General features: G+C 60.2%; 1 protein-coding gene across 12 annotated transcripts in view; it reads right to left on the reverse strand.

The window, feature by feature from the left end:
• The window catches only part of PDE4DIP (phosphodiesterase 4D interacting protein), a 33,983-nt gene extending 23,657 nt beyond the window's left edge, over positions 1–10,326 (reverse strand). For 8 of the 12 annotated variants that reach the window (XM_071751242.1, XM_071751234.1, XM_071751236.1 and 5 more), the window contains exon 1: positions 595–2,186. In XM_071751242.1, coding sequence (XP_071607343.1) covers positions 595–1,743 — 1,149 coding nt within the window. In that variant the 5' untranslated portion in view covers positions 1,744–2,186. Of the gene's footprint in view, positions 1–594; positions 2,187–3,054; positions 3,167–3,329; positions 3,485–3,558; positions 3,683–4,934; positions 5,012–5,455; positions 5,567–6,053; positions 6,233–6,402; positions 6,459–10,113 lie in introns of those variants that run through there. The other 4 variants (XM_071751238.1, XM_071751243.1, XM_071751240.1 and 1 more) reach the window with 4 other exon arrangements.
• Between the last annotated feature and the right edge of the window lie 2,198 nt (positions 10,327–12,524).

A 12,524-nucleotide genomic window follows, 5' to 3' on the forward strand; every position in this document is an offset into this window, starting at 1 on the left:
GAAGTGCTGTGAAAGCAGGAGCTTTCATCACCTCTCAGCAACACCTGCTGTTAATTGATCAATCTTTTCAAAGGATGAGAAAATAAACCAATTATCTAGAATACCAACCCTAAAGTCATCCTCTGGCACAAATCCACCTGCAAGGAAACACCTTTTCCTCAGGGCTCAGACACCGAGCCATTACCCTGACACAAAGAAAACACATTTGCTGGAAAACACATGCCCAGAAGCTTAAAGCCTCCTTTGGTTGTGGGTAAGAGTCACACGGACTTCTCAAAGAGAAAGCTGGAATGAAGCTGGTGTTTTCTCAGCAGAACAAAGATAAAGCAAGCTAAGAGCTCAGACCATCTATCAGCCTGCACTGGCAGGGAAAGCTGATGGAGTTGGGGGGGAGAATGACAGTTTCCCAGAACACAAGGAGCAAATGGGTGGGTGACAGAAGTATGACAGAGGCAGCACACCTAAAAAAGGAGAGAGCTGCCTATTCTTAGCCCTAGGTTGAGCAACTCATGGCTATCTGCTTTATCTCAGAGCAAAAGAATCCCTAGTGGGCTCGGCATCAGGCCACAGGGATGGTGGCACAATGACCTCTACCTGTACCCGCAGTGGCATATAATCCTCACAGATGTCATCCCACAGCTCCTGCAGTTCAGAAATCTCCGGGGAAAGACTCAAAAGAGCTCTGGAAAAGGACTTTCTGTCTGTGTTCAGGAAGGCAGAACCAGCACCCATTGAGGCAGCAGAAGCACTGCCATCTGCCAAGTCACGTCTCAGCTTGGGAGGGGGCAAGCTGGACTTCACAGGAATAGGTAGCCTGCTCCCTCGGGGGCTCTGAAGGGGTTTGTAGTCCAAAGCCTTGATCAAGCTGAGGGCCAGCTCCAGCCTGTTCCCACTCTGCGAAGAGCTCGGAGTCATGCGGTCATCTGAGAAGTCATCATATTTCCCACTGCCTTTCAACCCCTTATCTGCATCTTCATCCTTCTGTTGCAGAGGGCTCGCCTCCACGGTGGTGTCCAGGGACTCAACAGAGGACGCCGGCGTCCCTTCCTCCATGCTTTCCCCATCCACGGGCCCTCTGGCACTGGTGAACTCTGCCGTGTCGCACCCAGAGGACCCCTCGTTCCCTATGCTAGTCGACCACCGGCTGGACAGCCCGCAGGAGATGCTCCTGGCCACTTTCCGTGGCACTTTGCAAATGGCTTCGTAGTCGGCGTCAGCTACGCGCAGGGCGGCGCAGCCCCGGCACCGCCGCGGGCGGTTACCCGCTCCCTCTGCGGCGTGGCAGCTGTGCGGCTCCAGGCCGTGCTCCTCTTGCTCAGCCCAATATTCATACCCGGAATAAGCGAAGTCCTCCTGCAAGAGGGCCGTGTACCGTAGGTCGGGCAGGTTGGAAAGGTCCACGGTCCCATCCCCGGCTCTGTCATCAGCGCCGGGGTCTTCGTTGTTCCTGCGGTACATGCTAGAGATGCAGAACTTGAGGCGGTCTTTCTCCAGCAGCAGCTTCTGCAGGCGCTCGATGGAGAGGGCCTCGATGCGCGCGATGACGGTGTCGAACCTGTAGATGCGGTCCAGCATAAAGGCACACTTGCTGCAAACGAACTCGGATTTGCCATCCCGGCACAGCTCCCTGCCCAGGACATGGGAAAGCAGCACCTGGAGGTTCAGCTTGGCCGCCGTGTGGAAGATCCATCGCCGTTGGTTGCCGCACAGCTCCCGGGCGCAGATCCGGCAGGTTTCCTTCATCCTCCCTCCCAACTGTCGCCCCAACTTACTTCCAGGGGTTCTCAAGACACCTTCCTGAAGCTTCTACCGCTCACTCAGAGCATCTCCTGGGGCACAGCTGCCTCAAGCCCCGAACCCATCAGCACTTCTCACCCCACCAACCCCCCCTTTTTAGGAGGGTGTCATGCTGGGCCTCCTGGTACCACAGCCACACCCCGCTCTACAGCATCTCCCTCACGTCCCACCCAACCCACACCACCCTCCACCCTCCTCAAGGCTGACGCTCGCCCTTTCGCTGCCCCACTCTCCTTACAGCTCCCCCGCCTCCAAGGCTGCCCCTCTGTCCTCACTGCCTCCCTTCCACGGGGCTGCCCCTCACCCCCTCTGCCCCTCAGGCCCCGCCGCTCCTCCTCCCCCCCTCGCTGCCGCCAAGGATGCTCCTGCCACGGCGGCGCTCCGCTTCTGGCTCAGGTTTCAAGATGGCGGCGGACGGCAGAGAGCGCCCTTCCCCGCCTCCCCGGAGGGCGGGAGCGGCCGGGAGCCTGACGGGATTTGTAGTCTCCGCGTCCGCCGCGACACGGCGCATGGGCAGTGCCTCACAGGTGGGGCTGGCACAGTGACAGCGACAGCGACAAGGACAGTGACAGTGCATGGCCAGTGCTAGAACATCAGTCCCCGTGCTAATGCCCAGCCCCAGTCTGTGCCCCACAGTGCCAGTGCCCCTCACTCATGCCTGTCCGCAGTGCCAGGTGCACCCCGCCCGGTGCCAGCGCCACATCCCAGTCCCAACTCCAGCTCCAGTGGCGCCGAGGAGGCAGGGAGGACAGGGAGGCCCCGCACCACTAGGCCACCAGTACACACGCACCAGTACCCGCCCCACTGGTGTCCACAGCTGGACCACCACCAAGCTCATTCACTGGTGACCTATGGCTGCTGGGGACCAGCACTGTGCCACCAAAGGCACAGCATGGCCAGAGCTGGGCAGCTTCCAGGAACCCGCTGCTCTGATCCCTCACAGCCCCGGAATCCCACCTGGCACCGTGCCAGGCTGCCGGGGGTATTTTAAAACCCAGGATTTAAACCTGTAACCAGGCACAGGCGGCACTGACACCGCAGGACTGCGAGGGCTGTTGGCATGTCCCAGCGCCATAGACTTGGGACAATCCTAGCCCCCCTGCTCCCCAGCACAGACGTGCAAACACCCAACACTGCCAGGCTGGACATGGCACAGCCACAGCCCCAGAAGGGGACCCTAGGTCCCTGCTGAACCCTGCGTGATCCCGCTCCTCCCCAGGGTGCTGGGCTGGGATTCACCCCACACTTGTCACCCACCTGCCCTGCTGGAGGCTCCTCCAGGAGCTGCTGCAGGTTGTGATTCTCTGCCGACAATGTTTCCACAAGCTGTTTGCTGGCAGCCAGCTCCTGGGTCAGCTCTTCGATCCTCCTGCGAGGGAGGGAAGGGTGGGGGGACACTCAGCATCGTCCTCTCCCCTTATCCTGCAGCCCATGTCCCTCCCTTTGGATGCCTTCCACCCCCCTGGATGTCTGCAGCTCCTCACAGCACCAGTTCCTTGTTGATTCCCGAGGACTGACAGCACAGCACCCACCTCTGGGCCACAGCACTGCAGCTCTCATCACTCCTGTCCTCCTCGTTTGTCCTCGCAGTCTCCTTCAGCTTCCCGCTCAGCTGCCGGCACCGCTCCACCTCGGCTCTGGCCAGCGCCGTAGCCTGCTCTGCCTCGCTCCGTGCCAGCCTGGCCTCCTGTGTGGCACTGGGGTGAGACCCCCGACTCCCAGACACATCCCTTCCCCAGGTCCCCACCACCCCCATCTCACCTCCTGCAGGAGCTGGATCTTGTTCTCCAGCAGCTCGTAGACATGTTCTGACTCCCGCTGCTGCTCCTCATACTGCTGACGGAGTGCTGCTTGGCTGCGGGATGTCTGGTTCTCCACGGCCACCCTGCCAAGCATGGCATGACAGGATATGGTATGGCACAACAGGACGTGGCATGGCAGGACAGACGTGGCATGGCATGACAGGATGTGGTATGGAATGGCACAGCACGGTGTAGTGTGGAGTGAGTGGCACAAAATGACATGGAACGGCATGGGGTGGCATGTCACAACATGAGATGTCATGGCACTGCCCAGTATGGCACAGCAGGCCATTGTATGACATGGGGTGATATGTCACGACATGAGATGTTGTGACACTGCACTTCACGATATGGCATGGGGTAGCATGTCACAACATGAGATGTCGTGGCACTGCACATCATGATATGGCATGGCGTGGCATGTCACCACATGAGATATCGTGACACTGCACGTCACGATATGGCATGGCATGTCACGACATGAGATATCATGGCACTGCATGTCACAATATGGCATGGGGTGGCATGTCACGACATGATATGGCATGGGGTGGCATGTCACGACATGATATGGCATGGCACTGCACATCATGATATGGAATGGCGTGGCATGTCACGACATGAGATGCTGTGGCACTGCACGTCATGGTATGGCATGGGGTGATGGCCCAGTCCTCAGGACATGTGTTCTGGGGAGGGGTGTGAAACCACCAATGTAAGCACCCACCCACCCCCATGGCTAAGTATGTCATGGCACGGCATAGCATGGCACGTAACGTGGCATAGCATAGCAAATTATGGCACAGCATGGCCTGGCATGTCAGGACACAACATGGCATGGCATGGCATGGCATCATCTTCCCCGTTCCAAACCCTAAGGGCTGGGTGCCCACACCCCAGGTCCCCCCCCACGGTTGCTGTTCCTGCAGGACCCCTGAGTGGGACAGGCTGTAACCTCCCAGCACCCCTGCCCTGGAGACACAGCACTAAATCAGGGGGCGGGGGGTGCTCCCAGTCACCAAAGCTGTTCCCACATTCTCCTGAATCCAGGGGTCCCCAGTCACCATGCACCTGCAGGTCCCCCTTTACAGGACACCCTCCCCACAGCCCGGGCCCAGCACTGCCCTCCCCCACCTAACAGGTGCTGCCCTTTATTTTTGGCTGGCGCCAGGGCTGTAAGAGGAGCCCTGCAAGCGCTCAGCCCTGTTGCAAACCCCTCTGCTGCCCGACGTGGGCAGGGTGCAAGCAGACACCCCTCCATCACAAGCATTGCAAACAGCACCCGGGTGCTGCACCCGCCCCAGGATGGGGGGGTGCTCAGCTGGCCCCACTCACCATTTGTTGTCCAGGGCTTGTTGCTTCTCCTGCAGCTCCCGCTTCAGGCTCTCCACCTCCACTTTCAGCTCAATATTCTGCAGGGCAGGAGGCAAATAGGTTGGTGTCCCCACACTTGCCCGGACCCCTCCAATGCCACAAGCCATGAGGGCAGTGTGGGGGTCCCCCACCCCACGGCAGGGCTCTGGATGCTCCTGACACCAAGCAGCACAGGCAGTATTTTAGCCACTCAGCGCTGGAACAGGGCAATACCCCCTCCCACAGCCCCTTTGCAAACAAACGAGCACTGCAGCCCACCCCAGGCACCCCACTGGGCTGGGGACACCGGCCCCGTCCCTCTCCTTGCTCTTGTCAAAGGCAGGAAGAGGCAAACTCCCACACAGCTCCACTGACATCTTTGATGCCCTCCTCGGCATCCCCACTGGCTGCACTCCCCTGGCCCCATATCCTCCTGGCAAAGAGAGGGGATGGGGATGGGAACCCCAACCCGATACCCCTCCATGTGTCCTACGGGTGCTCACCCGCCGGTAGACATCATCCCGGCTGTCCTCGCCTTTCTGCTGGACGCGCTCCTCCAGGAAGTAGATGCGCAGCTTGAGGCTGAAATTCTCCTTTTTGAGGTCATTGAGGTGCTGGGAGAGCGTGCGGTACCCGTTAGCCATGGCCGGTGCTCCATGAGGGGGACATCCCGGCACCTTTCACATGGCACCGCCGGCGACACGGCCGGGGTCCCTGTCCGCCTGCAGCTCCCTCCGCTGTCCCCACTGCGGTCCCTTTCCTTGTTTGTTGGTTGTAGTTTGTTGTCTTTTTTTTTTTTTTTTTTTTTTTGACCCTCCCCGGAGCTATTTGCGGCATCGCTGGAGCGGGGACGGGCGGGTGGTGAAACCCGAGCCCCGACGGTCCCTGCGCGCCTCAGCCAGGAGGGCGGCGAGGGGGAAAGCGGCGCCGGTGGGGGCTGAGCCCCTCACCCCATCCCACCTCTCCTGCCCTCCACACTCCACTCTTGCACCCTGGGGAGCCAGCACCTATGCTGCGAGCAGCCGGTGGTGCTTGGGGGTGGGGGGATTGCTGTATTCTGGAGATGCCACGGGGGAGGTCCCAGCAGCTTTGCGGCCTCACCTGCTCGAAGTCCCGCAGGGTCTGTGTCTGGGTGAGGGGACCCATCTCCAGGTGCCGGAGGAGACACGTCTGCACCAAGGGGTCAGGCTGGGGCTGAACACCCAGGGGGTCGTGGGACCCCCCCGGCTCAGACAGCACGGGCTCCTCGTCACCCTGACTCCACGGCCCGTCTTTGGAAGCTGGGAGGTGAGTGGCAGTCAGGCAAGCAAAGCGGCCGCTCCACACACCGCCTGCCGCCCAGATGTCACCAAGAGGGACACCTTGGGGCTCAGCAAGCCCCTGGGGCGATGCGTGTGGGGCACAGGGTTGGGGCATGTGAGGTAAAGGGGGGGTTCTCAGGGTGCCTTACCCTCCATGCAGCTGGCTCCGGGGGGCACGGCTGGCCCGTCAGAGCTGCAAGGGTCCCTGTGGAGAGGAGGACATGGCCACATCACACAAGCACTGGAGGTGCATCCCCTGGAACAACCATGCACCACCCAGCTGCTGTGCCAGAGGGACTGGGCAGGGCAGGGTATGGGGGGTGGGGGGAGTATTCACCAAAGCCTCTGCATGGCAGCTGCTGCATATTCCCCACCACTGGTGGGGTCACAGAGTGCTGGCAGGGCACTGGTGGGGTGACAGGGCAAGCTTCCAACATCAGTCACACAGCAACCTTCCTAGGGAACTCCAGACAAGGAAAAAACAAAAAAACTCCATGAGAGTGCATGATGGGGCTGAGAGGGTGGGCGCATGGTGTGACATGCACCCCCATGCATGCATGTATAGGGACACACAGGCACATGCAGGGCTCACCCCGGTGTGCTTCCAAAGCTGGGTGGCATCTACTCTAAGTGCAGAGATATGAGGCCCCGGGGGCTGTGCAGATGGTTCTTTCCCCTTAAGAGCACTTTAGCTCCATTAGCAGCTCTGGCAGGGCCACCTGAGCCCCTGCAGCAACCCCCTGCCACCCCGGGCGGGTGTCTGGGTGCTGGCAGTGAGCAGGGGCTGCCCAAGGCAGGACTGGCCCCAGCTGCTCTCAGAGGGGCCCCCGGCCTCCAAGCTATCACAGCTCACCACCTCCCCCACCACAGCCGCCATCAGGTTTATTTTCAGCAGAGAAGGGTGAGTCATTTCATCATTTAAAAGGAAAGAAAAAGATCAACAGTCCCACAAATAAAAAATATATTTTTTTTCCTTAGAAAAAACAGAGAATTTATTTTGTAACCCCAGCTTGTTGGTGGGGTCCCACAAGCAGGGCAGTGGGCACTTGCCCCCCACGGGGTGGGCATGCGGTCCCTCAAATGGGCACCATGCTCTGCCCAGCTACATGATGCTGAGCCCCAGTGGCCAGACAGGACCAGCAGGTCCTTACAGCACAGACCATGGTGGGAACTGTCCCCTCTGAGCTGGGGACACCACACCAGCACCTCACAGGTAGGGGACACAGCACTGCCAGCCTGGGAGGGAGCAGGGGGAGGCAGCCATAGCATGTCACAGCCCCTGCACCAATACCCTGCCATGAGGGTATACTGAGGCTGGTGACTTTAAATACCCTGCACTCTGCCAGGCACCATAACTGGCATGATACCTGAAGACACAGTTCCTGGGGGTACAGCACATGGAGGTGCAGCACCCAGAGGCACAACACGCAAACGCATGGTGCCCAGAGGCATGACATCCAAAAAGCACAACACCCAGAAGTACAACACCCAAAGGCATGACACTGAGGAGACCCCAGAGGCACAATATCAGAGAGGTGTGATCTCTGGGGGCAAGACACACCAGGACAACTGATACCCAGGAGGGGTGATACCCAGAGGTGCAACACCCAGAGGCAAAACATCCGAGGAGACCCAGACTCAAGATGCACAAGAATGCACAATACTCAAGGAATAACAGTATGCAGGGACACAATAGTCCAAGGCATGATATCCCAGGAAGTACAATATCCAGTAACATGACATCCAAGGAGGCAGGACACCCAGAAGCATAATGCCCAGAGACACAACAACCAAGGAGGCATGACAACCCAAAGCCCAGATACCTAGAGGCACAATACCCCTGGAGACACAGGATGATGCCCAAGGAGGTGTGATGCCTGGTAGTGTAACACCCTAGGAGATGCAATGCCCAGAGGGGTGATACCCAGGCATGGGGGTGGCCAAGCCCTGTGCCTCCAGTGGCTCCTTGAGGCCACCCAGAGGCAGTGCTGTGGCTGACTATGGGCTCTGGGGAGAGTGAGCACAGCACCTGCTTTCCTGCAGCCTGGCCACCCAACCAGCACCAGGACTGGGAGCTCTGGGCTAGGCCATGGGGGTACTGGGCCAGCAAGGCCCAGGGCTCTGCCCTGGTTGGTGGGGCTGGAGGCTGGATGCCCACCCCCACCCCCCCACCCCCCTTTCTTTGTGCCCAACACTGGGAATTTGTTTGCTGCAAAGGGGAGGCCACCACCGTGCTGCTGGGGCTGCAGGAGGACAACAGCCCTTTCATTCTGTCCATGCCATCCTGGGGCAAGGAGCAGAGCTGCTGGCACAGTGCTGAGCCTGAGAGGGGCATAGCCCCAGGGACCCCTGCCCACTGGGCAGCACTTCCCTCTCCTGATGTCCCTTCAATCACTAACACGAGACGTGCCATGCGACCCTGACTCAGAGCACCCACTGACTCACAGCATCTCCATGGCACTGCACCAGTGCCACCGTGGCTGTTTGCTGGCACTCTAGGATGCCACCAGGGAGAGGGCAGGGGGGGTGTCTGCAAGGGCCATGGATGGCACTTGCTCTACACAAGGGTGGTCTCTGCCCCATGGGAGAGCATCCCCAAAGATCCCGGCACTGCTCAGCACACCGAGGTAGCAACTCACCTTCTCCTGCTGCTGGATCACCTCCTGCAAACGGACAGAGGGACGGACAGGGGGACGGATGGAGGGATGGGTGGAAGGATGGCTCATCCACAGCCACTCCAGGTGCCCGGGGCTGTTTCCAGGCTGACCGAGGGGCCGTGCCGAGGGCTGGGCCGGGCCAGGAGGAGCGCGGCAGCTCAATGCCTTGGGCCGGGATGCCGAGCGTGTCACAGCATCGCTCCCCACTGACTCCTCGGCACAAATGTTTCAGCGGGGGTTGGGTGCTGCCACGGGGGAGGTGGAGCCGGGGACAGCCACCCCCTCGCCGCGGCGTCTGTGCACGGCACACGGCATGGCTGCCCGCACACACGGGGAACTCCAACAAGGTCTCCATTGAATGTGGCAGGGCCGGGGGGGGGGGGGGTATGCTGTGGGCCGGCGTTACCCACAGTCCTGGAAAAAACGGCTCCCAACACTGCACTGCATGCGTGGCAGCCGGCGTGGCTCCCGAGACAGGCAGCCGTGGCTGGGTGCCGGGACAAACAGTCTGGCCCACGGCTGAGATTTCAGGATGGGCAGAGGGGAGGGAAGAGCAGGGAGGATGCCAACAGGGCTGGGGAAATGGAACGAGCCAAGCTTCCTGTGTTAGCACCCCGAACCAGAGCTTCTGCCACAGGGCTACGCGTGCCCTTGTGCCCCCCAGGACACCTCACCTGCCAGGCACCCCGAGGAGAGCCCAGTGATGATGCCAGGCCCACAGGATCCTACAGCCCCTCCCTTCCCGCTGGACATAGCACATGCTGCTCATGGTCGAGGAACCCCCATTCCCTTCCCTCACACCGGCAGCTCCCCCAAACCCCTTGCCTGGATGCCCAGCAGCACTCCCGGGTTTACCCACACGTGGCCCAGTCAGCCACAGCCCATCTGGAAGTGAGGTGTCCGCAGCCCCGCCGGCAGCACCGACCAGCAGGACCCCAGCACAGGCAGGGGACACCCACGGACCAAGGCGACTGGCTTTGGGAACAGGCAGTGCGCGGCCCCGCACGGCCCCGAGGGAGCACAACCGCATCCTGCCCGCACCCTGCCCGCACCGGTGCTGGTCGGTACCTGGGCCTCCACCCGCCGCGGCATCACCGCAGCCCAGCCGGGGCACCCGCAGCCCCCACGCGCGCCCAGGGCACACGGACATCCCGGCTCGCATCACCTACGGATGACACCCGCACCCACGGGCACGCTTCTTACCTCCGCCGCGGGGCTCGCATCTTGCCCCGACCGAGCACCAGCGACACCAGGCGGCACCGGGACGGGCGCTGGCTTCACCAGACAGCTCTGGGCCGGGCACCGGTGGCACCGATGGCATCCGGAGAAGCCGCCGAGTCTCTGCAGGAGCTGCTGGGCAGCCCCAGCGTGAGCCGGGGAGACGGCTCTGCGGCACCGGCCGGCTCCGCCCGCCGCTGCATCTCCTCCTCCTTCTTCTCCACCTCCTCCTCCCTGCCTCTGTCCTTCATCCCTGCCTCCTTCCATCCCTCCATCCTTCCTCCCCTCCCTCTCTCAGATCCCCCAGACATCCCTCCCTGCTCCCTCCCTCTGCCCAACTCGCTCTCCGTTTCTACCCTTCCCTTCCTTTCCCCTGTCTCCCCCTGGCACAGCAGCCAGCCTGCCTTGCTGACACAACCACTCCCCAGCCCAACCCTCTGCCCCTCTGCAATGAGCCCAAATCCTTCCCCACACTTAAGTTCCCCAGACAAAATCCCTGATCATTCTCTGACCCCCCAGTCCTTCCCCCAATTTCCCAGTCACCCCAAAAGGCCCCCAATTAGCCAAGACCCCCAATAATCCTGACATCCTAGTTACCCTCAGAATTCCTTGTCATTCCCTACCACCCTGGTCTTCCTTGGATCCCTCCATCTCAAACAGACATGTCCAATCCCCTTTGCCACCCCCAGACCCCCATGAACCCTCTGGGAACCCATCCAGCCCCACAACACTCACTTTCTCTCTAAACTTCCTTGACTTCCCAGTCCTTCAATGGGACACTTCCATCACCTCTTTGTATATCCTTTTCCGTCCCTTACCCAGATCCTAATAACTTCAAACCCCTTTGACTAAGCTGGGTGGAAGCGTTGATCTGCCTGAGGGTAAGGAGGCTCTGCAGAGGGACCCAGAGAGGCTTGGGGGGCTAAGGTCAGTTATATGGGTTTCAACAAGGCCAAATATCAGGTCCTGCACCTGGACCACCACAAACCCCAGCAGTGCCACAGGCCAGGGGAGGAGTGGCTGGAGAGCTGCCCAGCTGGGAGGAATCTGGGGTGCTGACTGCCAACCAGCTGAACATGAGCCAGCAGTGTGCCCAGGTGGCCAAGAAGGCAAATGGCATCCTGGCCTGGATCAGGAATAGCATGATCAGCAGGATCAGGGGGGTGATCCTACCCCTGTATTCAGCCTTGGTGAGGCCTCACCTCTAGTACTGTGTGCTCGAGCAACTTCAAGTTGCTCCAGGGGAGGTTCAGATTGGATATTAGGAAAAAATTCTTAACCAAAAGTGTGGTAAAGCATTGGAACAGGCTGCCAAGGGAAGTGGTGGAGCCACTGTCACTGGAGGTGTTTAAAAAAATGGGTAGGAGATGATTTAGTGGTTATGGCAGTGTAAGACTGACAGTGGGACTTCATGATCTGAAAGGTCCTTTCCATCCTTGATGATTTTGTGATTCTATTATTCCTTTCCTAGCTTGATACCCCAGTGCTGCCCCTGTTCTCTCCTTCAGTCCCATCCCCTCTGCAGGGATCAAACCCCAACACATCCCTCCATCCTGCAGCCCCCTGACACCAGAGATCCTCCAGGACCCTGGTGGTAACAGGGCCAGCAGTGGGGTGCTGTGTCCCCATAACCCCAGACTCCATCCTGATTGTTCATCAGCCAGCACAGCCCCTATCCCCTGGGCACCTAACAATCCTAAGGGATCAGATTCAAGTCTCTCTAGCTGTTCACTCCGAGGTCCAGGAGCAGGGGGACATGCCTGCTGGCACCCTATGTCCCAGTAGGCCCCCAGCAAGGGACGGGGCACCGGGGCCATGTGCCATGGGGCTGTGCCTCCAGAGCTGCTCCCCAGGAGAGGGCACCAGCCGGCCAGGAAAAGACGGTCAGGGTGACACCGCGACAGGGGGTGGCTTGGCCACACGTGGCCTCTGCCACAAGAGTGGGAGGGGGCCCACAAACATAGGAAAGAGGCCATGGAGAGGTACAGAGGTGCTGAGCAAAGCCAGGCGGTGCCAGCACGGGGAGCAGGGCACTGAGACACTGTGTCTGTGGCTGCCTTGAACAAGTAATGGTTAACAGAGGCCAGGATGGGCAGGGGGGCTGTGCCAAGGACCATAGGGACAGCAGGGCTGTGTCCCAGTCAAGGCAAGCAGCAAAGCTGTGGAGAGGAACCCCCTGTCCCCGGATCACACGGCCCTGCCAAGGGACCATTTCAGGACCCCCACTGTGGATTTCTCCAGTGCTGCCCTTGACCCCATCTTCTGCCCTGTGTAAGCTCCCTTGGACTTTCCCCTCTCTGGCGTCATGGCTGTTCCCTGGCTGTGGCTGTGATGTACATAGCAGTGGGGTTTAGGCAGTGCCAGGGTCTATACAGCACTGGGGTGTATGTAGCAGC

The sequence above is a fragment of the Heliangelus exortis genome, chromosome 8 (assembly GCF_036169615.1).
Source record: "Heliangelus exortis chromosome 8, bHelExo1.hap1, whole genome shotgun sequence".
In the NCBI taxonomy this organism is placed as follows: Eukaryota; Metazoa; Chordata; class Aves; order Apodiformes; family Trochilidae; genus Heliangelus; species Heliangelus exortis.